The sequence below is a fragment of the Artemia sp. Qi Xiang Cuo genome, chromosome 9 (genome assembly GCF_049724085.1).
Source record: "Artemia sp. Qi Xiang Cuo chromosome 9, ASM4972408v1, whole genome shotgun sequence".
NCBI classification, from domain to species: Eukaryota; Metazoa; Arthropoda; class Branchiopoda; order Anostraca; family Artemiidae; genus Artemia; species Artemia sp. Qi Xiang Cuo.
Genome location: NC_142802.1, coordinates 25,414,617 through 25,441,491, shown reverse-complemented (window position 1 = coordinate 25,441,491; position 26,875 = coordinate 25,414,617). Strand labels below are relative to the sequence as shown.

General features: G+C 36.3%; 1 protein-coding gene across 1 annotated transcript in view; it reads left to right on the top strand.

Moving 5' to 3' along the window:
- Positions 1 to 26,875, top strand: part of mor (SWI/SNF- related protein mor) — a 71,137-nt gene that overhangs the window by 40,504 nt on the left and 3,758 nt on the right. Inside the window, exons 11-16 of the mRNA XM_089094415.1 lie at positions 1,037 to 1,354; positions 10,375 to 10,598; positions 14,403 to 14,560; positions 19,098 to 19,193; positions 25,551 to 25,757; positions 26,608 to 26,817. Coding sequence (XP_088950541.1) covers positions 1,037 to 1,354; positions 10,375 to 10,598; positions 14,403 to 14,560; positions 19,098 to 19,193; positions 25,551 to 25,757; positions 26,608 to 26,817 — 1,213 coding nt within the window. The remainder of the gene's footprint in view (positions 1 to 1,036; positions 1,355 to 10,374; positions 10,599 to 14,402; positions 14,561 to 19,097; positions 19,194 to 25,550; positions 25,758 to 26,607; positions 26,818 to 26,875) is intronic.

Sequence of the window (26,875 nt, the reverse complement as noted above, 5' to 3'; positions counted from 1 at the left end):
TCAAGGAGGTGAGGGGGCAATGTGAAGCTTTTATCAGGATCATGCTGAGAAGGAGTGTAAGCGGCTGTGTTGATCTCCGGTGGCTTGTTACTGCAGTGAGGTATTAGCAGTAAGAGTCCAGATCTATCTTTGTATTTGTTTTTTTCTTTTTACCTTGGCTGAGGTTTTTTATTGAAATGGAACCATGGCTATCATAGAATATTTTGCTCTATCTTTTTGGTTTATCTGTATCTCCGTGATTGGTGTGGAGTTTTTGTGTTTTTAGATAAGTGATGCTACTAGATAGAAAAGTAATACCAAATATTTTTTTGCAATGTATCATCTTTCAGTATGAACAGATTATTTACTGGAAAAGAGAAAAAACGCCGTCTTTTCTTGAAAGTTTAAATATGCCCTTTTTAAGCAGTCACTTGTTTGAATTTAAAACGACGCGCCATTAACAACTTAAAAAAGAATATTTTAGAATTTTAAAGTTTAGAATTTCTTGGTGTTTAATAATAAACACTTAAACAATAGAAATCAGACACTTCCTTCTTCTGGTGGTGTCGTCCTGTTAATAGTAAACATTACTTAAAAAAATAAAAAAATAAAAAAGGGTTTGCTATTCTTAGACTTGTCAACGCTGATCGAAAAATAAGTCAACCTCTTGATCCTGAGCGTATTGACCGATTTTGTTATTTTACTTTGGCTCTTTTTTTCCCTTCTTCATTTTTCACATTTTCGTATTGACCGATTTTGTTATTTTACTTCGGCTCTTTTTTTCCCTTCTTCATTTTTCACATTTTCGTATTGACCGATTTTGTTATTTTATTTTGGCTCTTTTTTTCCCTTCTTCATTTTTCACATTTTCGTATTGACCGATTTTGTTATTTTATTTTGGCTCTTTTTTTCCCTTCTTCATTTTTCACATTTTCGTATTGACCGATTTTGTTATTTTACTTTGGCTCTTTTTTTCCCTTCTTCATTTTTCACATTTTCGTATTGACCGATTTTGTTATTTTACTTTGGCTCTTTTTTTCCCTTCTTCATTTTTCAGGTTAAATCCGACAGAATATTTGACCAGCACAGCATGTCGTCGTAATTTGGCAGGAGACGTCTGCGCCATTGTTAGAGTCCATGCGTTCTTAGAGCAATGGGGCCTTATAAACTATCAAGTAGACATCGATACTCGACCCGCACCCCTAGGCCCACCTCCAACTTCTCATTTCCATGTGATTTCGGACACTCCCTCTGGTTTAGTGCCACTCCAGAAACAAGCACAGCAAAATGCCGCCAAACAACTTTTAGATCTTGACAGCGTAACTCCGAAGGGTGGAAAGACAGAGTTAGGTAGTTTTGGTCTACGGCTTGATCAGTATGTATCCCTTTTTCCAATTTCTGTACATTGTTTAGTTTTACCTCTTTTTTATAATTTTTATATTACTAGTGTGCATAAAGATCCCTAAGTAATATATATATATATATATTATATATATATATATATATATATATATATATATATATATATATATATATATATATATATATATATATATATGTACTTCTACCGTTCTTGGCTGTATATAAGTTTTTTGATTTTGTAGCTTCTTTCCAAATTGGCATTATGAACCATAGTGTAACAATAAAACAATGAACATATGGTGTAACAATGAACATAGTGTAAACCAATAAAATCTTCAAATTTTTTATGTAATCCATTCGTGAGAAGGGGGGATGTAGGTAAACTGAAAACAAATATGAAAACTGGTAATCTTGTTGCAGTGTTCCCCCTCTAAATGATATACCACAACAGTTCGAAAATCCCATCCTCTAAAAATTCAAATAATAGAAGTTTTCTGGAATTTAACGATGTCAAAATCTTTTTATTGTTGTATTTATTACAGAAAAGGGGATATACTGTACTATTTACGATTAGATTTAACCACTGGTCAATTTAGATTCTCCAGGGGTGGGGTATATTTGAAATGACTGGGCTGTGCAATGAGAAGCAGTCAAAAATAGAAACAATCATGAACCCCATCGAATGTCAATTACCCTCACTCTAGACACGTATGGAAGGATTGGTTTTGGGAATGGGAAGAGAATTGAAAAGAATGCCTGAATTTATGTTAAAAATATAAGACACTATCTTATAGACATTTCAGGAGATAGCCTGATACCTCTGGACGCAAAACTACCTGTTTTAGTTTTGTAAAATTACCGTAAAACAAAAATTCGGTAAGTAAAATTGATAAAATATGTTACTCCCTAGGAAATATAAGGTAAAGTTACTGTTTTAGGGTTGCCCTGTAGCTACAAGACCAGTTGAGCATTACTTTTTAAGCATCATTTTCAGCGTTTAATGGAATTTTTTGATGATTCTGATTTTCCTTGGCTTAAAAGGTAAACCTAATAAATGTTACCCTGACAGCCTTGCATATTTAAAAAGCCGAATTCAGCCATATTTCTCATATCATATTTATGTCAATTTTCATTATTTATAAAAGAACCGAATACAAGTAAAAAAGTGGTTTGTATCACTGATGACTTTGATTAAATAAGCACTGGATCATAATAGTATAACATTCAGTCACTTTCAGTCATCAGGGCCGTCTTCAACAGGCAAATCTGCTGGCAAATCTAGCTCCTCTCCTTCAGATTCTAATTCAGGTGACTGTGCCTGTTCCGAAGGCCCCCCTCCAAATAAAAGTCTTGGATACGGCCCTGATACTTTTATATCAGTTTTCTACCTCCAATCTCCCCTCGTCTGTTCCTTAGTTGTAATTCTGTATTTTTCGGAAGATTCTTTCAAAACAAGTGCTGAAACACAAGGATCGTTAAACTAGAATAAGGACTTCTTAAAGTCGCTGTTGTCATTAACAACTCGTGCGGTAGCAATTGGCTGAAAAGCAGGATTAATCTTAGAAAGGGGCTCTGGAACTTTCAATTTCCAATTGAACGAGCCCCCTCAAAAGCCTATTCGACCACCTCTTCCACATGAGGCGCCTCTGTGGAAAAAACAAAAGAATAAATATTAATACATTGAACCCTTATGGGTCTTTACTATAGGTAGTGCTATACGATTGCCTCTGACTTAAACAGGAGAGTAGAAATTTGAGTTTCCGTTCTAATGAAGATCCGAAATTATCCAGGGGGATCTCTGTGGGGAATGGGGGAATTCTCCACGAGGGTATTTTCCGGAAGAGGGGGGAAAACCCGGCTCCCGGGAAACGACAGCATGAACACAAGATTTCTCTGGGATGTAAAATTTAAAATAAAAATGAGGATATAGATTTTGCTTTGGCCCTCCACATCGTTCAAAATCCGGGTCATTTAGATCTTTTTGATGAGGCAATTTTAATGTCTGAAGCAAATGGCTTCCCACATTCTTTTAAGAAGACAATTAAAATTTAAAAAATCCATAAATAGAGACCTTGCTTTAAATAGAGATACTGGATATATTCTTAATAAGTTAAAATTCATAAGAATTTACAATAACTTAAAACTAAGGATTCAAATAACATTTTCCTTCAGTTCAAATTAAAATCATCCCACCACACTTCTAATAAAAATTAGGTCAGTAGACAAGCCAAGTCACTAAGCAGAAAATTCTTGTCCAATCTAGTTTATGAGTAGGCTTTCATTTATTCTTGCTTGGTTTGTTTGATTCAGTCTTTCTTCTGCTCTGTTAGGAGTTATTTCAAAGGTTATTTCACTTTTTTTTCTTTATTTGAGCACTGAAGACGGCTGGGCGGAAGTCCCTGACGAAATATCTGCTTCTGTCATTTTTGCTTCTTTTTTGTGAACTGGCTGACATTACCCTCGTTTTCTCGGCTATTTAATTTCAATACTTTTTCTTGTTGTGTGTCATATGTCAATCCTACTTGTATCCCTTTCTGTCTTTAATATCTCACGGAACTAATATAATTTTATTTAAGGTAATATTTCATCATTTTAAAATTATAATTACTTGTACTATAATACACTTTATTGTTTGATAATAAGAGACTGAAGTCAGAAAGACGGCTTTTTTAACTGGGTAATACAGCTATGCACAAAACAAAATCATATCCAAACCTGTTACTGCCAGCATCTCCGTGCTTTTGTGCTGTGAAAATTGCAAGCCCTCGTAAAATATGTCTGTAAAATATAAAAGATGCCGGTAAAACATGTAAAATACCAATTTTACGGGGGTCCGTAAAATTACCGTAAAATACCCAATTTTACCAGTTACAACACTGACCTGTTTGCATGAGAATGCAGTGACACCTTGTTCGGAAATGATTTACAGTAACTGATTGCGTATAATAGTATTGTAAACGAAAAAACAGGGTTGTTGCATGATAAATAAAGGAAATAGGAGTATTTTCAGATTCAGAGGGGGAAGTAATAACCCTTGTGTACATGCTTGGTCATAATAGGAGTGCGGAAAGCTTGCTGAGAGGGTCATGTTTGGAATGACACAACTTTGAATAAAAACAAATAATAGGCAAATTATTACGGAAACATGACATATAATAGGAAAATACAGAAATATTAAGAGATATCGGAGGATGTAAATTTTTAAGAAATATGAAGAAATTGGGCAATAAATTAAACTTGAATATACTTGACGTAATTTAGCCTCTTCCATGTGAAGGCTAAATTTGAAATTACTGCATTGAGCAATGAGAAGCCGCTAAAAAAGAACATACATGGACCACGCTAGTTGACTATTTTAGGTACCGCATGCAAGGACTGTTTTTGGGGGTGGGCGAGATTTAAAGAAATTTGTGAATAATATTGAAAATATGAGAAGCTATCTAATAAAGATCACGGGGGGAGGCCTGGGTCCCCGGAATGTTGACCTACCTATTTTTACGACAAAGGAGTCACACTTAGTTTGAAAATGTCTTACTATACTTGATTATGCGTAAATTCATTTGACGGAGAATTAAGGCATTGATAAAAACAGAAAAAACAGAATTTGGAGACTCCTTTGTTTATAATCTTGACCGCTTGAACATAAATTGTATTTTACTAGCTTCTTTTCATTGCATTTACCGCATGAAGAATATCTTGTTGCATCAAGTTTTGTCAATGCTGCTGTTATTAAATATGTACTTTAAAATTTTTTGATTGACCATATACTGATTGACATAACCTTTTTTGTGTCCTGTCATTTTATGTATACCAAAACTGCCACTACAATTCTACTACTCCGCCGTGCTAAGAGTAAATTTTTTTTTTTTTTTTTTTTTTTTTTTTTTTTTTGACAAATGCAGTACTATGTGGGTCTTCAACAAAACTTATATAAAGCGCCAACTTGGGCGGAGAGGGGGGGGGCTTAGATGTTGTATATTTTTGGGAAAAAAAACTTTTTTATTTGTATTTAAAAAAAAATTACGTGTTATAGGCAGCTGTGCGAGAATTTATTTTAGAAAGTTCATATTAAAAAGGTGTGGGAAAAGAGAAAAAAAAAACAGACTAATAAACGGAAAATAAAGTTAATAATGGAGAATGGTAGTATTTTAAAATTTTGGAAGGAGTCAATGGCCCCTTGTGCACATGCTTGATTGGCTACGAACGTACTACTACTACTAACAACTCATCGCAGCACCAAACCGCCTGAGGCCAACACCATCCCATCCCAATCCTCCTCCATCCAAATCTATTCAAAGCCTCCCTCTTTACACCCTCCCAGGAAGTTCCCATTTTCTTTCAATCTTTCTTTATGACATCTTCCCACCCCAACCGCGGACGACCGGCTTCCCATTTAGACGGTTGGCCGAAAAGGACAATTTTTAGTAATCTGTCATCTTTCATCCGCATAACGTGCCCTAGCCATCTCGACCTTTCTCTCTTCATAACCCTAGAAAGCAGGATTGAACCACACTTTTCGTATAGTCTACTGTTTGAAATACGGTCCGTCAGCCGGATACCCAGAACAATCCGTAGGCAATTTCTCTGGTAATATCTAGCAAATCTTCATCCGCTTTTCGGAGCGCCCATGCTTCAAAACATATTTGACCACTATCATCACTCGTTGTCTTTACACAGTTCCCACCGTCTTTACTGATAATGCTACCAATGTAAGTGAAGCTGTTCACTTGATCAGTCTTTTCGTTGCCCAATGTCACCTTTTCATCTTCACTTATTCCTAGCTTTAGTGACTTGGTCTTCTTAACAAGTTTATTTTCAAGCCTATTCTAACACCCTGAGCTCGCAAACCTCTTAAAGTTCATTCATTTTGCTCACGCTTTCATCTAGGATGCTTAAATCATCAGCATTATCCAGGTCCAAGAGAGTTTTTCCTCTCCGTTTAATTCCCTGGTCTCCCTTTGCCTTTCCTGTGCTTCTTAAGACAAAATCCATCAAAATGATCCATATAGAGGGGGATAGAACACTGCCCTGCTTAAATTCTGATATAATACGAAATCATCTGCTAACCTCATTTTCTACCTTAACCACAGCAGTGTTACTCTCGTACATAGCACTAATCACTTTAATGTATTTGTCTGGTATACCATACAAGGATAAAATCTTTGCTATCGCTCTTCTATCAACAGAATCAAACGCTTGCTCATAATCTATAAAACTGAGGACTAATGGTGTTTGATAACTCTGGCACTCCTCAATTATCAACCTAAGAATGAAAATTTGGCCGACATAACCTCTACCTTTTCTAAAACCGCACTGTTCTTCTGTCAAAACTTATTCTACAGCATCTCTCAGTCTAAAAAGTATCATATTACAAATTAATATTACTAACCAGACTAATGCCTCGATAATTACCACACTCGCTCTTATCACATTTCTTATACAGTGATTTAATTAAGGTTTTCCTAAAATCGCTAGGTACTTCCCCTTTTTCAAAAATCATATACATGATCTTTAGTAACTTATTTCTAACCTTCAAAGCCGCCATATTTAAGAAACTCATTTACCATATTATCAGCACTTGCAGCCTTATTATGTTTTAATCCTTTCAGTACTGTCGCTAATTATTCCTCACAAAACAAATCTTCCTTCACATCCAAGGTATCACACACTTTTTCATTTTCCTGCAACTCAATCTCGATTTAACACATTCTCAAAATTTTCTGCTCATCTCTCTTTAACTCTTTCATTATCACTAATTGTGGGCCCTTTCCTGTCTTTAACTTGGACAAGTCCATATTGACTGCTCCCTCTCAATTTATGAACATGCCAGTACAGTATTCTACTATTATGCCGTCTAGCTGCATCTTCCAGATCCTCGGCAGTTTTATCCATGGTCTCCACTTCACACCTCTTTAGTTCGTATTTTAATGCTTTCTCACTTTCTTTACATTCCTTTTGTTTTCATATGATCTATCACTCAGATAATTCTTATACAAGCCCCTTCTCTCTATTAAACATACTGCTTTTAAACTAATATTCCAAGCTGCAGTCCTAACTTTCTTCCCTAAGACACCATCAGCAACTTCACAAATTGTTTTCATAAAATTATTCTATCCATCTTCCACATTGTCAAATTTTAAACTCTCCAGTTTACTATTCAACTTTTCCTGGAAAGTTTCTCTCAAATTCTCATCCTTGAGTCTACTAACATCATAACTTCCCGGGAGGTAGTTACCTTCCGAAATCTTTACTTTTAACATCAATAACAGCACTCCTATATACCCTAGTATCTTGTATTGATCCTGCCAGTCTTCGATTTACAATTACATAATCAATAAGGTTTACTGTCTTACCATCACGTGAATACCATGTTAACTTATGGGCCATTTTATAACATAACACCGTATTGGTTATAACTAGATTATTATACCTGCAAAATTTCAACAGTATGTAGCCATTGCTGTTTTCTTCTCCTACACCAAATTGACCTTGGCTAGGATACCATCTATCCCTATTTCTACCGACCTGGGCGTTACAATCTCCGAATAAAACACCATATTTCTACACGGGACCCTGTCTATTTGCTCCTGTAACTGTAAGTAACATTCATCTGAGTCATTAATATTTCTGTCAGTCGGTTCTACATGGGCATATGCTACTATAACTGATACCCTGATGTTTTTAGTCCTAAAATGAGCGATTAGTATTCTATTATTAATATCTTCCCATCCTAAACAAGACTTAGCAGCTTCCTTATTCATTTTGAGCCCTACTCCCTGTCTGTGTACCCCATCCTTTCTGCCTGAGGAAATAAATTCTATATCACCTAATTTCACGCTTCCTACCCCTGGGATATGAGTTTCTGAAACTCCTAATAAGTCCAGTTCGAATTGTCTGAATTCGTCTGTCAAAATGTCAATACGATAGTTATTTTTCAACGTCATAACATTCCAAGTTCTAATTTTCATATTCTTTAAATCATTGAAATTATTTTGACCTCAGGAAAGCAATGGTCCCGGATACCAATGCAGGATGGGGACCAACACATCTTCTCAGGTCTACACCGAAGCGCTTAAGCTGGCTTAGAACCGGACAGCAGGAAATCCCTGGGACTTCCAGTATGAATAGAGGCTTTGTGCAATCCTGGACCCGTCTTGGTCACAACATGGTTTTCAGCACTTAGTGATGCTCTTCTATCAACAATAGTCGAAATCCTGCATAGACAGTCTCAAGCCTATTACCTCCGACTCATTATATATTCATGTCTACACATATTATGCTACTTCGGGGAGGCAACCCATAGTAGATAAATTAGCTAGGAAGAAGGTTTTTAGCCCGAAAACGCCCACCAAAACAGACTAAGCCCCGAAGAATTATCCATTAATCAGAATCCTGTGCGAATGCTGCGTCGTTTACTAGGCTATAATTTTCTCGAGGGGTGCCACTCCTCAAGTGGGAACAGAGTTGACTGCAAGATCCCCAGTTTTGCAGGTACCCCGACAAGGTTGAGGCAGCCCTTTGCAGAGGCTGTTGTCCATAGTTCTGGATCTTACGCCCTGCTGCAGTTGTGCTCCTATGGAGGATCCTCCCTTGATGGCGTTCTGCATCACCATGCAATTTAACCCATTACTGGGAGAAGGTTTGTAACTCACAGGACGTGTGCACACGCTGATGGGTCCCGTTGAGTGTACATATGAAAGGCCTTCGTCCTCCCCCACCTGTATTTACGGCCCCGGGTGAAAGTGCCCCAGTTTCTATTATGGACCCCCAGGGACAATGTTCTCCTTTGGTCCGTTCCTCCTATGGAGAGGCCCTAGCCTTTTTAGGGCTGGGTGAAAGTTTGGGGGGAGTACAACTTTAATTGAAACCACTACAATTCTACTACTCCACTGTGCTAAGAGTTTTTTTTTGCAGATGCAGTACTACGTAGGCTCTGCATCAGAACTTATGTAAAGCAACAACTTGGGCGGAGGGGGGGGGGGTAGATTTTATTTCCCAACCCTAGATTTTTGGAAAAAAAAACTTTTATTTTATTTATATGTTAATAAAAATATTTTATGTGTATCATGCAGCTGTGCGAGAATTTATTTTAGAAAGTTCACATTGAAAGGGTGTGGGAAAACGGGAAAAATATACTAATAAACGGAAAGTAAAATAAATCATGGAGAATGGTAGTATTTTTAAATTTTTGAAGGGGTCAATGGTCCCTTGTGCATATGCTTGATTGGCTACGAACATAGGAGCCTCTTAAGGGCCGGGTGAAATTTTGGGGAGACACAGCTTTATTTGAAAACAAATGTCACTTAAAAACAAACGGTTAGTAGTTGCAGTACAATTTTGTTAAAAGTGGTCTGTATATTCCTAATTACGTCTGCAAGGGCCAAGAGTGCTGACAATCAGCAGGAAGATGTCTTCTATTAAAAATATTGATGATTTACGCCATGATAGGCAATTTATCGTAACTAAATCCATCTGATTTAATCCTTACTGAGCAAAATTTAAGTTTTCGAAATTCCTTGATTTTGTATATATATATATATATATATATATATATATATATATATATATATATATATATATATATATATATCTTCTAAAACTTAATCATGTTTGTTCACAAATTAAATACACCTTAGACAGAGACTTTTTTTACAATTACATTAATTTGTTGAATATTTTCTGGAAGCTACTAGAAATATTTATGTACCGTAGATGAAATTCAACCTGAAAAAATAAACCTAGTAGGAGTAACTGTGAACAACAAATTAGTAGCTATGTGATGGAAAAAATGTAATATTTAAACAGGAAAGACTTAAATATATGTTGTGGCTTAAATCAATACATGTTTAGTTTTATTTGCTTATTGGAATAATTTTAGATGGTCAGGAATAACAAGGTCTTTTATTCAAGGAATAACATGGTGCATTCTGGAGCGAATATTTCTGGAATATTCCTTTTCGTTCTTGGTGTACACGGTTATCATTAGGCTTAATAAATGTTTCTATTAAGTTTTTATTCGTATTTCTTCCTTAGATATAATAAAAAGACTGGATTAAGTAGAAGCAAACCCGGAACGGGACAGTTGACAAGGGAATGGACAGAACAAGAAACGCTGCTTCTACTCGAAGGGCTTGAATTGTACAAGGACGATTGGAACAAAGTGTGTGAACACGTGGGCACTCGCACTCAAGAAGAATGTATTCTTAATTTTCTTAAGTTGCCCATCGAAGACTCTTACTTTGAGGATCCAGAACTTGGTGAGAAGAACAGGGCTTCTGTTTTTAAATATTGTGATTCTACTTATTCGTTTGCTTGTATTCAATTATTTAAATAGGTATCGTAGCACTCAAAAATGAACGTTACATTATGCCACTTTTACAATCACGAAAGAAATAGAAAATGAGAAAAAAAGGTCAGGTCACTTGTTAAATGCGCTTGCAAAAAATTAAACGAAAGAGTTTACAATCTTTTCGTGATGCACTTAACGAATCGTAGTTTATTGTGATGCCTAGTAATTCTGCTGATCTTTGCAGATGGTGGAAAATAGATCGGTTCTTCTCCTTTGATAACAGCGCTTTGCTAATTTCATTATTAAATCATGTCTTCGAGCGAATATTGCGGGCAAGTTCAGGAGTTCAAAAGCACTTTCGTAATTGCTGAAGTGGGATCCAAGTGTTATCTTAGTGGCACATGTTTGGACATCTTCAAGTTCTGCTGACATGTAAGCAGTGTTTGGAGTTTGAGGACCCCAAACGGGACAGCAATACTCAAGGATTGACCTGATGTACGTTGTGTACGCCACTAGGAGTTGGCGATCCGAGAAGCCGAACCTGCACATACTTGTTAAACTCTGAATTGAGTAGTGACAATTGCGTGCAAAATTGTCTACATTCAGCTTAAACGAGTAATCACCTGTAAATGTTGCACCTAGAATTGTTGCAGAGAAAACAGTTGGAAACGGCACATCTAGGGTTAATGTCCCGCTTGAGTTGATTGAATTGTAGAACTTGCGATTTCTGTTCATTCACTTGTTAGCCATTTGATTGACAGTGGGTGATGAAGTCCGTGAAGAAAGTCTGTGGTCAAACTGTTTCTGTGCTACCGCATTCTGGACTGTGTATTTGAGATGTGCTGACAAGTCGTCAAAGAACTTGGTGTTCTTCGAATTCTGCTAGGATTGGCTTGATGACAGCAGGGAATAAAAGAGCAGCTAGTTTTGTTCCTTGTGGGCAGCCGCAGGTTAGTTCTGACCACTCAGAGCAGGTATCTTCGGCAAACAAAAATAAACTAATTGCAGTCTCCCCTGCAGAAATTCTCTCACTAATAGTTGTATTTGATTTTTAGCTCCCATCTCCTTCAGATTTGTTAATACGGTCAGGTGTTTTATAAGATCGAATGCTTTTCTGTAGTCCGCCAAAAAAGTAAATCGACAATACTATTAGAAGTGCCAGCCACTTGAAGATTAAGTGGTACATTCGCACTAGATATACAGCCGTGCTACTACATTGTATGCAGCCATATTGGTATGGATCTATCGAAGGCGCAACATTTTGTAACAGAGAGTGGTAAATAAAACCCTCAGCTACCTTTGCTAAGTTGGGAGTTATCAATTTAAGTCTCAGGTGATCACAGAACTGGGGTGACTTAACTTTCAGTATGAAACGGACATACGCAGCTTTCCACATCTATGGAAATTACTTCAACACACTATGATCTTACGTGTGTATAGATTTATAGAGGTCCTTTTCACCTGTTCTCTCCCTCATAAGATGGATAAGAAACAATGCCTTTGAAAACTGTCGAAGGTTTGGCTCCAAACTTTCTGTTTTCGGTAGTTTTAAACCACTCAAATCATGACGAAAAAGTTACACCATCAAATCCAATAGTTTTTAGAATCCTAGAGCGGAGCTAGAAACCTTCCAAATCAGTGATCGCAGAATATTGGGAGCGGACTCATTTGAACGGAAATTCCAAGATCTAATGACCTTTTGAAATTAGATGCCGCAAATCATGCCACAAAAAATTGCTGGTTTCGTCCATTTCCTGCTCCAAACAACAGTTTTAGCCCATTTAGGTATACGATCCCAATGAGCAAATTCTATGATAGGCAAAGTTTTAGGAACAATTCAAGTCTTATTTTTATGATCTAATTTCAGAGGTTATTCTGCCGTGTGATGGCACATTTGTTCTTAAAATTATATAAAACCATTCAAAATGATTTGATATTATAAATTGTTTTTACCGTAACACTAGCGATTATGAAGAATTAAATAAACACGCTCCCACTATTAGGGGGAAATCATGGGGTATTTTCGTTAGAGAGGAAAGGTGTCTAAAGTCCCAAAAATCCTTTGACACGATCTTGTGCCGGATTTTCAGCAAACTGAAACTGTGGCTCTTCTGTCGTCTGCGGAGCTTGTGAAAGCCTTCGGCAGGTGAAAGGCCATTTTTTATTTATTTACCGATTCTTTATCCGATTGTCTGTCCACCTTCTTTATTATGGCATAAAAGACATAAATATGACTGCTTATTCTAAAGCCGTAATGCTTTTCTTCCTCTGCAAAGTTTCAAGCTTTCAGGAGCTTCGTTGAGTATATTGATATTGCCTGTTTGTTGCCTCAACGATGGTCGAGGGCTTTAGGGTATTTTTTTTATAGATGATGTATCCCCGGAGGAGGCTCCGGCTGTGTGAGGACCACAGTTTATATAATTATCCAGTAAGTTTACCGCAGATGATTTCTGGCTCTTCATTCTCGGTGCGAACAAAAAGCTCCTCCCACTTATTTCTGCACTTATTGTCCACTTATTGGTGAGCCGGCCAAGTGGTTTTGTCAGTACTTGTTCCGTAGGTGCTTATTCTTTGTCTACCCGTGAAAAGATCTAATGCCGCTTATGTTTATATCTGCAAAAACGTTCTCTGGAGCACTCGCACCTCGGTCCGGGTTTTTATAATGGGTGAGATAGGGAAAGATCATACTGGATAATTATATAAACTGTGGTGAGGACAGAGTGACGGAAGGGAGATACCGCCTTTATCCACCTAATATAGTTAACAGCTGGCTAAAACGTAGGATGTGACTGCCCCGGTTGGACAAGTTCACAACAAGCACTGACAAGCAAACAGACAAAAAATAAAGATGATTGAGTCGAGGCATCACCCGTCAGAGATCGATTTCAGTGTTTATACCTCTTGTAAAAAAAAAGGGAAGGCTTGCTGGCTCGTTTGCTCTTATTCGTTAGGCTAAAGACATGTTAGTGAATGAATAATTAAAAAAAAATAATTTGAATAATTACACTTTAAAAATTTTTGGTTACCCATACACTCATAACATAAAAAAAAAACTAGTATACTTGTGCAGGGGTGAATCTCCAGCGTTTTTATTGGGGGGGGGGCAAGAGGGGTCCATGCCTGGATAGTCAAAGTGCATGGGATGTATAATATTTTTTCTCCACATTAATGGGGGGGGGGGGCAATTGCCAACCCCAAACGACGCCCCTGTACTTATAGAAAGAGAGAAAAGCGCCCCAGAAACGGTGTGCCATTTGGATGGAAACTACACCGTCAAAGTCAATGTGTCTGAGAACATTGAGCAGAGGTTTCAAGCCCCAGTCTACAAAAATACGGAATTTTGTATTCTTCCCGTGATTGATTACTGATGCGCGTTTGTTCGTCAACTATTTTTTTTTTTGGGGGGGGGGGGGGGTTTAAGTACCTGTGGTACTAAAATATCGGAAAAACCCATCCGAACGCAAGTCGAAAGGTCTAGTGTAATTTTCAAGTAGCCAAACAGATTGTACCGTAGTAAAGTCCCAATTACCACTTCTGTCCTGCAAAATGATAATTTTGGCTAGATTAGGCCAAAATTTTGTCGTGCCTAAGTTCCTGCATACCCATTTGGTATATAACTGTTGAAATGCTATTTCTATAACTTTGAAATTTCCATTTTAGAATGTGCACGTTTTTTTTGTTTTTTTTTTCACATGGATGCCCACATCGCACGGATGAAGCGATACGCTTACCCATATTAGTTTTATAGTATATATTTTTTCTTTTCTAAAAGGTGGAGGGATCAGTGGCCCGCTTGGTCTTCAGCCAATTCCTTTTAGTCAAAGCGGAAATCCGATAATGTCAACTGTGGCCTTCCTAGCTTCTGTCGTAGATCCAAGGGTTGCTTCTGCTGCTGCCAAAGCTGCTATGGAAGAGTTTGCTAAAATCAAGGTAAGTTTAAAAGTTATATCTATTTAATAATCTGAAGCTGTCATCCAGAGGCGCCAATTAGGGGGGGCAGGGGGGGCATGGCCCCCCCCCCGACACTTTGAAAATTAACGTCGTATTTATATTTAACATCAATTTTCGATTTTAGCTATTTGCTATTTTAAAACAGAAACTGGTCCAATAAATACGACCAACAAACTGGTGCACTAATTATATAATCTTGTTTTGAAATGTCTAAGAGCGAGCGTGTCTACACTATTTTATTTCCGAGTAGGGTTCATTCAAAACTAAGCTTCATGTGGTCAGTACCCGTTTGTTATTGTTCTTGTGAAGAATTCGTTGTAAACTATGAGTTTTGTATATTGCCTTTTTTAGTAGCTGGGAAAGGAAATGTGTTCTAGGGTTTCAAGGGGTTTTGGGTCAGCAGATTCTTGACGTTGTTGAATAGTTTATGGGATAACTAGTCTCAGTGGAGTGTATGGGACTGTCGTGAACAGGAAATGTAAGTGATTGGTTTATGGGGTTTCTAAGCGGGGTAGTTTCACCGTGGAGTATGGGAGTGATTTTCTAAGTGAGTTTCTACGTGTTTCTTCAGTTCTTCTCTTGCCGTGTCTGAGTGAAGTCATTGTCTACTATTCGTTTAACTATGAGTAAAAAGCGACAACAAACTTTGGATTTTTTTTCGGTGAAAATGTGGAAGAAAAATGAAGAAACTTTAGTGCAAGAAACTGGCAATAGTGTCAGCGCCCAAAGTCTCGGGCTAGTTGAGATAAATTCCCCCACCTGTGACATAATTTCGGAAACAAGCGGAACAATAAATGGCTCAGATCAACATGAAAGTTCGGTTCTGCATCGCTGAACCCCTTGCGGGTTCCAGTAGCAGTCAAGAAACTCTCTAAGATATCTTTAGCACGCGTCACGACAAACCAGCTCAACCTATTCTTGAGAAATATCCGGCTTCCACTTCTAACGGAAGGAAATTCAGTGCACATTGCTATAAGACTTATGAATGGATTGAATACTCAAAAAACTTGAATTCTGTGTATTGTTTTGCTTGCCGCCATTTTTCTATGGGGACTCTAAAGGCTGGAGAAACTGCTGGAAGAAGGTCTTTCATTGAGTCAGGATTTTGCAAGTGGAAAGACAGTTCTGCTATATTAAAGCAACATGATGGTTCTGAAAGACATAGGCATTGTATGTCAGCATGGACGGAATTTAAGATAATGAGTACTGGTACTTCGAAATCTATAGCGAATGCCATAATTCAGTACAGATCTCAAGAGGTTCAGGAAAATAAAGATTATGTGAAGTACATTTTTCGCGCTATTTGCTTTCTTGGCCGCCAGGGTCTTGCTTTGACGGGTCATGACGAATCAGAAACATCTGCAAACCGGGGTAATTTGGTTGAATTGATGGAGGAAGTGTCTAAAGGCGACGAAAATCTGAAGGCCAAGTTACAGCGCCGATATGGTCACTATTGCAGTCATCAGTACCAAAATGACGCAGTTACACTGATAGGAAATGCCTTGCGCCAAGATATTATTTCAGAAGTAAAATCAGCTAATTACTTTGTTATTCTTGTCAACGAGACAAAAGATGTTTCTAGAAAAGAACAATTAGCGATCCTACTCAGGTACATATCAAATGGAAAAGTAGTGGAGCGACCAATCGGCTACTATCACATGCACAAATTAGACGCCGAGAGCTTATCCACCTCGATTTGTGAAACTATAGAAAAGCTTGGTGTAGATTCGATGCTGTGTATTGCCTAATGTTATGATGGCGCATCCGTTATGAGTGGGGAATTTAACGATTTCAAGCAAAGTTTAGGGAGAAGGTGCCTCATGCAGTTTATGTACACTGTCACGCCCACAGAGTGAACTTGGTTTTGACTGACTGCCTAAAAAATATCAGTGAACTTTCTGAATTTTTCTCTGTGGTGCAAAGACTTTACGCATTTATATCATGCAGCAATACTCGTCACGAGCTATTTATGGAATCCCAGCGTATTAGCGGGCAAACAGTCTTGGAGCTAGAGAGGACCGTCCAGACTCGCTGGTTTTACGCAGTCCGCTCTATTTCGAAGGTGAAGGCCAGATTTGATTGTATTGTTGATGTGCTTGCCGCAGTCTCTGATAGTTCCAACGGCGAGGCAGCGTGTGAAGCAAAAGGACTACTGGACAAAATCAACTCTGCCTCTTTTGCTTCAACTTTGCACATAATGGAAAAAGTATTAGTCATTGTAAATTGTTTATCAGAGCAACTTCAATCCGGAAGTTTGTTGATTTATAAGGCACTTGCACTGATTTCTGGGACATTTTAGACACTCAAAAAGCTGAGAAATGATAACGATTGGAACAACTTAAGCAAAAACATATCTGAATTCTTAGCTTTAAACGATATCCAGGAATCGAAATCTCCACAATCTAAAACCAGTGCTCAAAACAAGAGAAGTCAAACCATTTCCATTCGTCTCAAAGCCTTTCTTTCAAACTCAACAACCGGTAAACGCAATATCAGTCAGCCAGTTAAATCAGACTGCGGTAAACTTCTGTACTTTGAGGTAATAGATCGTTTCACGAGTGAGATGGACCAACGTTTCATGCAGAATATGCCTCTGCTCGACGCTTTATCTGCCCTCGACCCCTCAAGTTCCAATTTTCTCGAAATTTCAAAAGTGGAAAGAGTTATGTGTCATTATCAAGAGATTCTCGGTGTTGACGACCATGCCATAGAATCCCAGCTTTCTCTTGCGAAGCTGCATCTGTCAAAAAGTGATATTTCAAAAATGGATCTTCTTCGAGCTATCGAAATCTTATCCGACCTCCCAGTTGCCTATTCTGCAGTGCTAAAACTGATGAAGCTAGTTGCTACTTTGCCTGTGACCACTGCCAGTAATGAATGATTCTTCTCGGCAATAGGGCGTGTGAAAGACTATCTGCGATCGACGATGGGAAACGACAGACTCAGTGATCTCATGATAATGGCCGTTGAAAAAGAGGAGGTAAAGAAACTGGATTTTGATAGATTAGTCAACAATTCTGCCAAGCAGCGACCTCGCCGCTACCCCCTGTTTTAGTTATGTTTGCTAAATGTTGTTCTTTTTTTTGCATCTTAATTAAAAAAAAAAATCGAAAAAAAAATCCTTGCCCCCCCCCCTACATTTTCGTGAATTGGCGCCACTGCTGTCATCTTGAATTATAACCAGAGAGATAATTGGAGTTGTGGATAACTTTCAAGAAGCAGCAGAAAATGATTGATTTTCTTTTAATTTAATACAAAAAACATGAAATATGCCAAGGAGAGGGTTTATAATTAACAAAGCTAAACCTATGCCAAAGAAGGAATTCACTTTGCTTTTTGCTAAAATCCACTGGGACATTTTGTTCTACATTTGTGCATAGTTTATTGGGACAGGTTTTTTTTTTTTTTTTTTTTTTTTTTTTTTTTTTTTTTTTTTTTTTTTTTGATTATACTTGTTTATGGAATAGTGTACTGCTTCTTCTTCAAGTTCTGTTTTTCTTTAGATGCCAGATGAGTTTTTTCACTATCACCTCCTTCACTCTCCTTATTCACTTTCGCCTCAAGCGTTAAATCGCTTTATGTCCCCTCTGATATGTCATTTTGGTGATTGGGTAACAATATCACTAACAATTTACGATTACTACGTCCTCGGCCGGTTTCTGATTTCAACAATTTCCTATCATTTCATTCTCGGCTGATTTCAGGATGCAGATTCTGGCTGGTTACTCGAGAATTGTCAAGAACAAAATATATTATCGCAAAGCTTATTTTTAGCTTATTTATAATCGAAAATCATTTTCAGCTTCTTTAGATCTCTTGAGTTCCATACCTTTATCCTCTCTTAATAACAAAGAAATTTCTTCTTTATGTATTCAGAATTTCCGGTACTGTGACTTTTCTTTCCTTCCTCCATGGTACCGTAAAAGGAAGATAATGTTAAAATTTGAGATGGGTGATATTTTAATGTAGTTGCTGTGCTAAGCAAACATTTTTTTGATATCGGAAAATATAAACTGCCATCGTTCTACGTCTTGAAAGTATGTACTTTTTGTAATTTTCGTCTTTTTTTCTTTTTTGTCTTTTTTTGTCTGTTTTTTTGTCTTTTTTCTATTTTTTTTATTCTGATATTCACTTTTTGTTATTGGTTGGTTAAAAAAAAAAATGATAAATGTGTTGCTCTCGGGCATGCAGCTCCTCAGCACTTTTTTTTTAGAGAAACTCCAGGTTATCTTAGAATCCGTGTGGAGCAAGCTGGTAATTAGTTAATCAACTTTTGTGAGGCTCGTAGAAAAATAAGGATTGTAGTTTGTCTTGTTAAGAATTTATTTACTGTGTATAAATGAAGTATTTGATAAATATTTATATGTTTGATAAAAAATTTATACATCTTATTCCAATCATGCCATATTTCTATGGAAATACGAAAAAGTTATGGAGTCCATGATTTTAATTTTTTTTTTTTTTTTTTTTTTTTTTTTTTCAGAGCAAATAGAGAAAATTCTGTATTTATTTTTAGGATGAGGTGCCGTCAATATTGATGGAAGCACACATGAAGAATGTTGAAGCCTTACTGGCCAAAGGTGAAACTGACCCTAATGCTGCTCTGGCACAAGTAGGTTTTGTGTACCTGTCTTGCTTATCTTGTTATTTGTTCTTCGATGTTTCAAAATATTGTTTTTTCAAAATATTCAACTTTAAAATATTGTTTTACCAGCAATTTGGGCCAAAGGTTTTAAGGACTCTTTTCTTGTAAAATACGAAAAAGTGTGTTTTTTATTGATCAAATATTTTTGTGCTTCATTTTCTATATTCTACGAATCAACAAATGCAAGGTTGTAAAAAAACAATATTTATTTTAAAAATTTGATGGAAGTCTGAAGAAAAAATACAGCCCGTGCAGTAAATTTCTTTTAACTTATTTCTGTACACATTTGAATAACGTGTTTACTTCGCAGAATCATAACTACTATAAGTGTTTAGTTATGTAGAAGATATTTTCAGTTTACAAAATTATTCCCTGTCAGAAAAATACGTAAGAGCATATTTTACCTGTAAATTTTAAATATTAAGAACAATCTCTTCTTCTCTTGGAACAAACTTAAAGCATTGTTTTGAGGGCAAATTCAGATGCACTGGTTAAACCGTATCTCAAACTATCAGTATCGCTTATTTCAAAACAGTTTTGTAGTCTTTGATAAGGATCACGAACTAAATTGTGCTCTGTTTTGCAATCATACGCACTTGTAAATTGTCCGACGAATCATCTGTTAAACCGATGAATTTTTCAGGGCCCTGGCTCTAACTTTCTAATTTTCTTGCTGATAAATACTGACTGTAAGATCGTTGAGGGAACAAGCGTCAAAGTGACGTCACTTTGCCTGTCTCATTAAGGGTGAAACGCGTTAAGTTTTCTAATTCTGTTGTTTAAAGTCTAAGAGTCTTTATTCCATTTTTTATAATATTGGAAGATTCATTATTTAGAATTATGAAAGCCACGTGAGTTCACATTCTTCTATTTTATTTTCTAAAAATAAAGTGAAACTATATCTAATTTATATTTAATAATTAATATGAAGTTATGGATACTGGTGCTGGAGTTCATCTATATTAAGGTTAATATTGGGTTTGGAATGTGAGTTGTGATTTGAACTTGGTGTCCCATTTTCTTTTTTTTTCTTGAGTAATTTTAATGTTTTTTCTTTCTTTATTACTATTATCCGATTTTTTTTTTTTTTTTTTTTTTTTTTTTTTTTTTTTTTTTTAAGGGTGCCGGTTTTTGAGTATAACTCACTTCGTAGTTTCTCTTTTTTTTCTCACTTTTTTTCCGTTTGTATGAAGTATCTGTCTTGATAAGTGTTAATTTGTTATGTAGTGAAAATTAGTGTGAAAGTTTGAAATTAAACTTATAAAGAAGAATCACCGCTGCTCACGCAACCTGCGCAATTCATACAAAACCATCGCCAGCGCTCGAGGGATTAACACTATAACGATAGTACATTTGAAATCAGATTTGTACGGGTACGAAAGCACGGGTAGGAAAGACGGTCAGCTTCACGTTTTTTCTTCTTTTTTTTCTTAACCTGACAAAAAGGTCAACAGTAATATTTTTATTGGCTGGGAGACCCTTTGTCTTTTGCGATTGAACTTACCCTCGCAGTCGAGAGGATAGCCTATACTGTGGAATATTGTAGCTAACTAATATTAAACTAATCTGATTAGCTAAGAATTCATTACTGGATTCTAGGTCCAAACCTCAGAGAACGAGAAATTGATAAGAGAGGAAAATCAAGTGTGTTTTTCAGAGCAAGAACAAGATAACCAATACTACATAGCGTTCCATGACGAAATTATTGATCACAAAAATCTATATAAAAAAAAATTGTTGTGTTTTTCTTATATATCACCTTTTTTTAACTTTTGCTTTTTATTGGGCTGAAGATAAACTAAACGTTTGCCCAATGGGCACTGCACTCATATTCGCATACTTTTTTCTTTTTTTTTACCAGCCTATATTTGGCCTACTAGCCTAGCCCCAACTATTTCCTGATCTTAATGATAAAAGAATCGACCTACTTTTAGAAAATCAGAAAACAGGGTTTTAATAGAATTACATTTTAATCGTACCAGAAATTTTTTTTTTGGCTAAATTTTTTGCTGAATTTCAAAATTTAAATTAGATTTATTTTTGAATCTACTGTTTTGTAAAAGGAATTTTAAGTATTCTGTGCTGAACGCCAAAAAATGAACCATAAAAAATGTAATTTCTCATTACACCAAAAGGAAGTTGCTAAAAAATATTGTTTAGGCTTTCTAATCAGTGTACACGAGCATGGACGCCCATAGGGGGGGGGGGGGCAAGGGGGTGCCCGCCCCCCCCGGGCTGAATGACGGTGTCATATATTTGTATTCATTTAAAAAACTTTTTCCATCGAATAAGTTTCCAAAGAAAAGTAAAGAGCTCTTTTAAGCCAAAATTGGGTAGAATTAAAGTCAAATAATCTTCCAAGCGTAAAACTACCACAAATCACTATCAACAACTAAATGAAACTCAAAACGAACAGAAACTATAATAAATAGCCTAGTCAAACTCAAAACGAGCAAAAATTAACTTGAATAAGGGTGACAACCCGCATGCCTTCTCAAGACCAGAACATAACTTAGGGTTTACTGAAAAAAAAAAAAAAAAAAATGACCGTGGATTTTCAGTTTAATATAAATATACTGATATTTATTCCTTAAAATAAAAAGGGTAAACAAAAGTGAGTAAAAAAAAGTTTTTTTACTTATTTAATTAAAAAAAGTGAAAAAATTTAAACATATTTTGCTTTCAGTAAAGTCCAAATTATGTTCTGGTTTTGAGAATGCATGGGGGCTGTCAGCCCTACTAATGTTAATTTTTGCTTGTTTCGAGTTTGGCTTGGGCATATATTTTAATTTCTGTTTATTTTGAGTTTCATTTATTAATTGATAGTGATTAGTGGTAGTTTTACGCTTGGGTGATTACTTGACTTCATTTCTGCCCATTTTTGGCTTAATGGACCTCTTTAGTTTTCTTTGAAAAACTTGTTTTGTGGAAAAAGTTTTTTTAGATGAATTTCTGTTTGTTTTTTATTGACAAAGTCATTTTCATGAAAACAAAATTTAAATCTTTTCGGTTTTTTTTCTATAAGAATCTATAGTTTGGCATAATTGTGGGGGTTTGACATGCCCAATATCCCTTTTAGTCTTAGAAAGGACCCTAGAACTTTTAATTTTGAATCAAATTAGCTTCTTTAAATGTTTCAATCATAATTCTATCTACTATAGAGTGGTGCTGCCTATGATATTACTTATATGTCTTTTTGAAAACCTGCATGTATATAGTTTTTTTGTTTAATTCAAATGCCCCCTAAACACTTCCTAAATGTTTCACCTTAATACTATTGGTGTCATTAGTTACAGTAACTGTAGTTGTAGTGCTAAAAGTATACACATAGTGCGTTCTGGCTAGTTCAAAATCCCCCACAATTTACTCTTAAAGATCTAACTTAATAATATAACTTATTTTGTAAGTATTGCTTTGTCACCTTTTTGAAAGTCCATATGCTCATAGTTTGTTTTGATTTAGTTCAACGTCCGCCTAAATATTTCTTATATTTGTTTACTGAAGACTTTGTTATATTCTCTTTGGACTATTGGCTACAAAATGGCTATCTCACAATTTTGATCAAATGTGTTTGGGGAAAATAGTATATCACGGGGGGGGGGCTATTTTCTCTTCATCAGGCTTGACTACTAAAATGGAACTAGAACTATGCATTTCAAATCAAATGAGCCTCCTGTAAAGTTTACAAGACTACCTTTTCCTAAAAACCTTACATCCCCCCGGGGCATAACTTAAAACCCTTAACCCATACTCTGGGGGTTGTGTCAACCCCATTACCATGTTATTAGATCTTTTGACTATTTTTTGACAAATGGCTATCTTAAAATTTCTTTCAGATGCATTTGGCAAAAATATGACGTGGGGTTGGGGTATAGCTACCCTCCGATAAATTTGACTCTTAAAAATGGCTCTTCAACTTCCAATTTCCAGTCCAATGAGCCTCCTCCGAAGTGTATACGACCACCGTTTCCATAAAAACCTTAAATGCCCTCAGGGGATACCTTACAACCCTTGCCCTGAGAACTGTGAGGGGGCTCTCATCCTCAAAGACTTAATCTCTGTATTTTGAAACTACATCAAACAAAATAACGATTTTTATACGATTAAATTTTCATTGGAAGTGTTTGGGGAAATGATAGGCGTGGGAGGGGGGATGGTTGCCCTCCAATCACTTTTGACTATTAAAGAGGGCACTAAGTCAGGAAAATGCAACGTGTTTGTGTGGGGGGGGGGGTATTTGCCTTCTGATCACGTTGACTCTTAAAAAAACACTATAACTAACATCATAACTTAAAAAAGCACTATAACTGGTTGCCCTCCATGAGCTCTTTTTGAAGTTCCTATGACATTTCTTTCTATAAGAAGTGTTCTGGTCTAAAAAAAAAACATATTGGGCCCACGTCGCTCTTTACTTAAGCAGCGCTATAGCGCTGCTTATGATATTTTGTCTTGAGATTTCAATTATACAGTACTGGGAGCGCCAATTAGATCAGCTAAGCTCCCCCCCCCTAAAATTCAGCCTATGGGCGCCCATGTACACGAGTTGTACTAGAAACGCATTTAAACTTTATCTGGCCAATAAGTGTTATTAGTTCTTTTTTTATTTTATTTTTTATTCTTTGCAAGATTTTATTAAAATTAGTATCCAAAAGGCTTTGAAGCTCTTTTCTGATGTTCGCTGCTATAACCTGACGGAACCAATGGTAAAAGCCTATTCACAACGGTAATTCGTAATACAGAGATTCAGCTAGCGCTGATTTTTGGAATCGAGTAATTCTAAACGGATTCACAATCAAGCTTTGGCTAGTATCCCAAAGTGGATTGAGCCATAGCTCAAGTTTGAGTAATTTGAAGTTTACCAAGTCTTTGTCATTGACAATCCTGGTAACCTGACAGATTAACCTTTTAACCTGACAATTCTAAGGATTGCTTCAAAGCAATCTAAAAAGAAGATTTCTCCCATATTATACCTCTGTGTGGCAAAAATACAATTTACTGTCGCTAGAATTTTGGCGTTATTTCTTTTGTTTGAAACTGGCATGTGGATTTGACATTTCCCTCGAACTGGTAATCAGCTTTTGTTATATGTTCAGAAAGGTCCATTATAAATCCTTACCAATGTCTTTAAAAACTGGGAGACTGAGAAGAAGCAGAAAAAGGCAACAACATTAACAAATCGAATAAAAATCAAGTTCAGATTTCCTATATGAAGATGAAACTGGCCGATCGGATTATTCTCCAAAAATATATGATTGGCTACGACCCTTGAAATTGTGAAGGAAAATTACAACTTTAGCTGGTTTAAATATTGAAATTCCTTTGCGTTCCTCAAAATCCAATCAATACGCTAGCATTGGCTTAAACCAAATTTTAGCATCAGCCTTATTTTTGCCGTAGTAATTCTCACTGTGAATAGACCTCACGAGACTTAACTAAGAGTCTTAGAAAGCTTATACCAAATATTCAGTATCAACAAGTATCAACGTTCAACAAGTTTTTTAGCTCTTTTTATATGTTAGAAACCACTTTGTGCTGCATTTAGAATAATAGAGCCACGTTCAACAAGTTTTTTAGCTCTTTTTAATATGTTAGAAACCACTTTGTGCTGCATTTAGAATAATAGAGCCACGTTCAACAAGTTTTTTAGATCTTTTTAATATGTTAGAAACCACTTTGTGCTGCATTTAGAATAATAGAGCCACGTTCAACAAATTTTTTAGCTCTTTTTAATGTGTTAGAAACCACTTTGTGCTGCATTTAGAATAAAAGAGCCACGTTCAACAAGTTTTTTAGCTCTTTTTAATATGTTAGAAACCACTTTGTGCTGCATTTAGAATAATAGAGCCACGTTCAACAAGCTTTTTATATGTTAGAAGCCACTTTGTGCTGCATTTAGAATAATAGAGCCACGTGCAACAAGTTTTTAGCTCTTTTATATGCTAGAAACCACTTTGTGCTGCACTTAGAATAATAGAGCCACGTTCAACAAGTTTTTTAGCTCTTTTTTTATATGTTAGAAACCAGTTTTGTGCTAAAAAAAAATTTTGCCTTTATATTCCCAGCCGTTGGGAAGTATGAAACACGCATCTCCCCCTCAGTGAAATTCATTCAAAAATGGGCCCGACTCAACCGTTCAGAATTTTAGAGTCAATTCGGGTTCGTAGGGATACTGAAACGGTTTTACTCTTAGACTTTTTGCGGCTTTTTCTCCAATGAGTCCTTATCACAACAACATCAAATTAACCCTCGATGACACAGTTGACTCTATCATACAATTCTTTAATGGTTATTTTAAATAATAATGTTTTCTGTTTTGTTTTTTAGAGTGGTATTGCTGGAACAGCTCTTGAAAAAGAAACTGAAAAGGAGGGAGAAAAGCCGGATGGAGTAAAAGACGGAGAAAAGAAAAGTGAAGCTATGGATGTTGACAAAGTAGAAGAGAAACCAAAAGAAAATGGTGAAAAGAAGGAATTGTTACAGAAAAGCCCAGTTAAAGAAGAGACTAAAATGGACCAACCGACTGAAGAAAAGGTACACAGAATCATTGTTTTGTTGTATTTTTTCTCCCTCCCTCCCTCCCCTCCCTCCCTCCCTCCCCCTCTCTCTCTCTCTCTGTTTCTCTTTCTTTCTTTTCCTTTTCTGAAAATAAAGCTATGAATCTTTTCCTGGAAACGCATATTGTTTTGGATAGAGATAATAAAAAAGAAATGGCAAAGTACAGCTTATTAAATAGCTTTCTTTGGGTATATAGTATAAATAACGGTCAATCTATAAATAACTGGGCCTTTCTTGGAAAAAGAAACAACTTGCTCAGCTTTTTCTTTTTCTTTTTACCATGGCCAGACTTTAAGAAAATTTATCAAATATTTAGCCTTCCTCCTTTATCAAATGTGGAGTGTTCTGGAGAGAACTCTTGGGACTACAACAATCATTTTGGTGCGACAATACCAGCATGTAGGAGGGGCTATAAGGGGGAAATCCCCTTTTTGAAGATATTTGCACTTAAAACAAGGCTGTTAAGGGATTGGTTGGTCGTTCAATTTCAGCCTTCGAGAATTGTTTGAATATTGCAAGAAAGTATTTTTATAATATTACTTGAGGTCCATTAGCTGTCAGAGCTGGTTCGATTCTCCCTAGGCCTTGCCTAAATTTGCAAATTTTTCTTTTTACATTCTGTCCCGTCTTTCCATCTTTCTTTACCATTTGTATATTTTACCAGCAAAGCATCTATTCATTGTTCTGCTAGTAAATTAAGAAAGAAAATATTACTTAGCGTATTACAGCTTTAGAATAAACTTTAGTATCGAATTTATTTTCATTTTTCATTGGTAGATTAGTGATTTAATCGCTATGATCTTTATTATTACTTTTTCATTGGTAGGCAAAACCCGTCGAGGATGAGAAAGTAGAAAGCTCACAAGCTGTTGGTCAACCTCCTGATAAGATCAAGAAGTCATCACTTGCTGCAGAGGGTGCAATTCAAGCTGCTGCTGCTGCGGCTTTGTCTTCTGCTGCTGTCAAAGCGAAGCACTTGGCTGCTGCTGAGGAAAGGAAAATCAAGTCCCTGGTTGCTCTTCTTGTTGAAACTCAGGTAGGCTTTCTTAAAAATTGTATGGCTAAGTTAGATATAAGAATGTTCAGAAAGATTT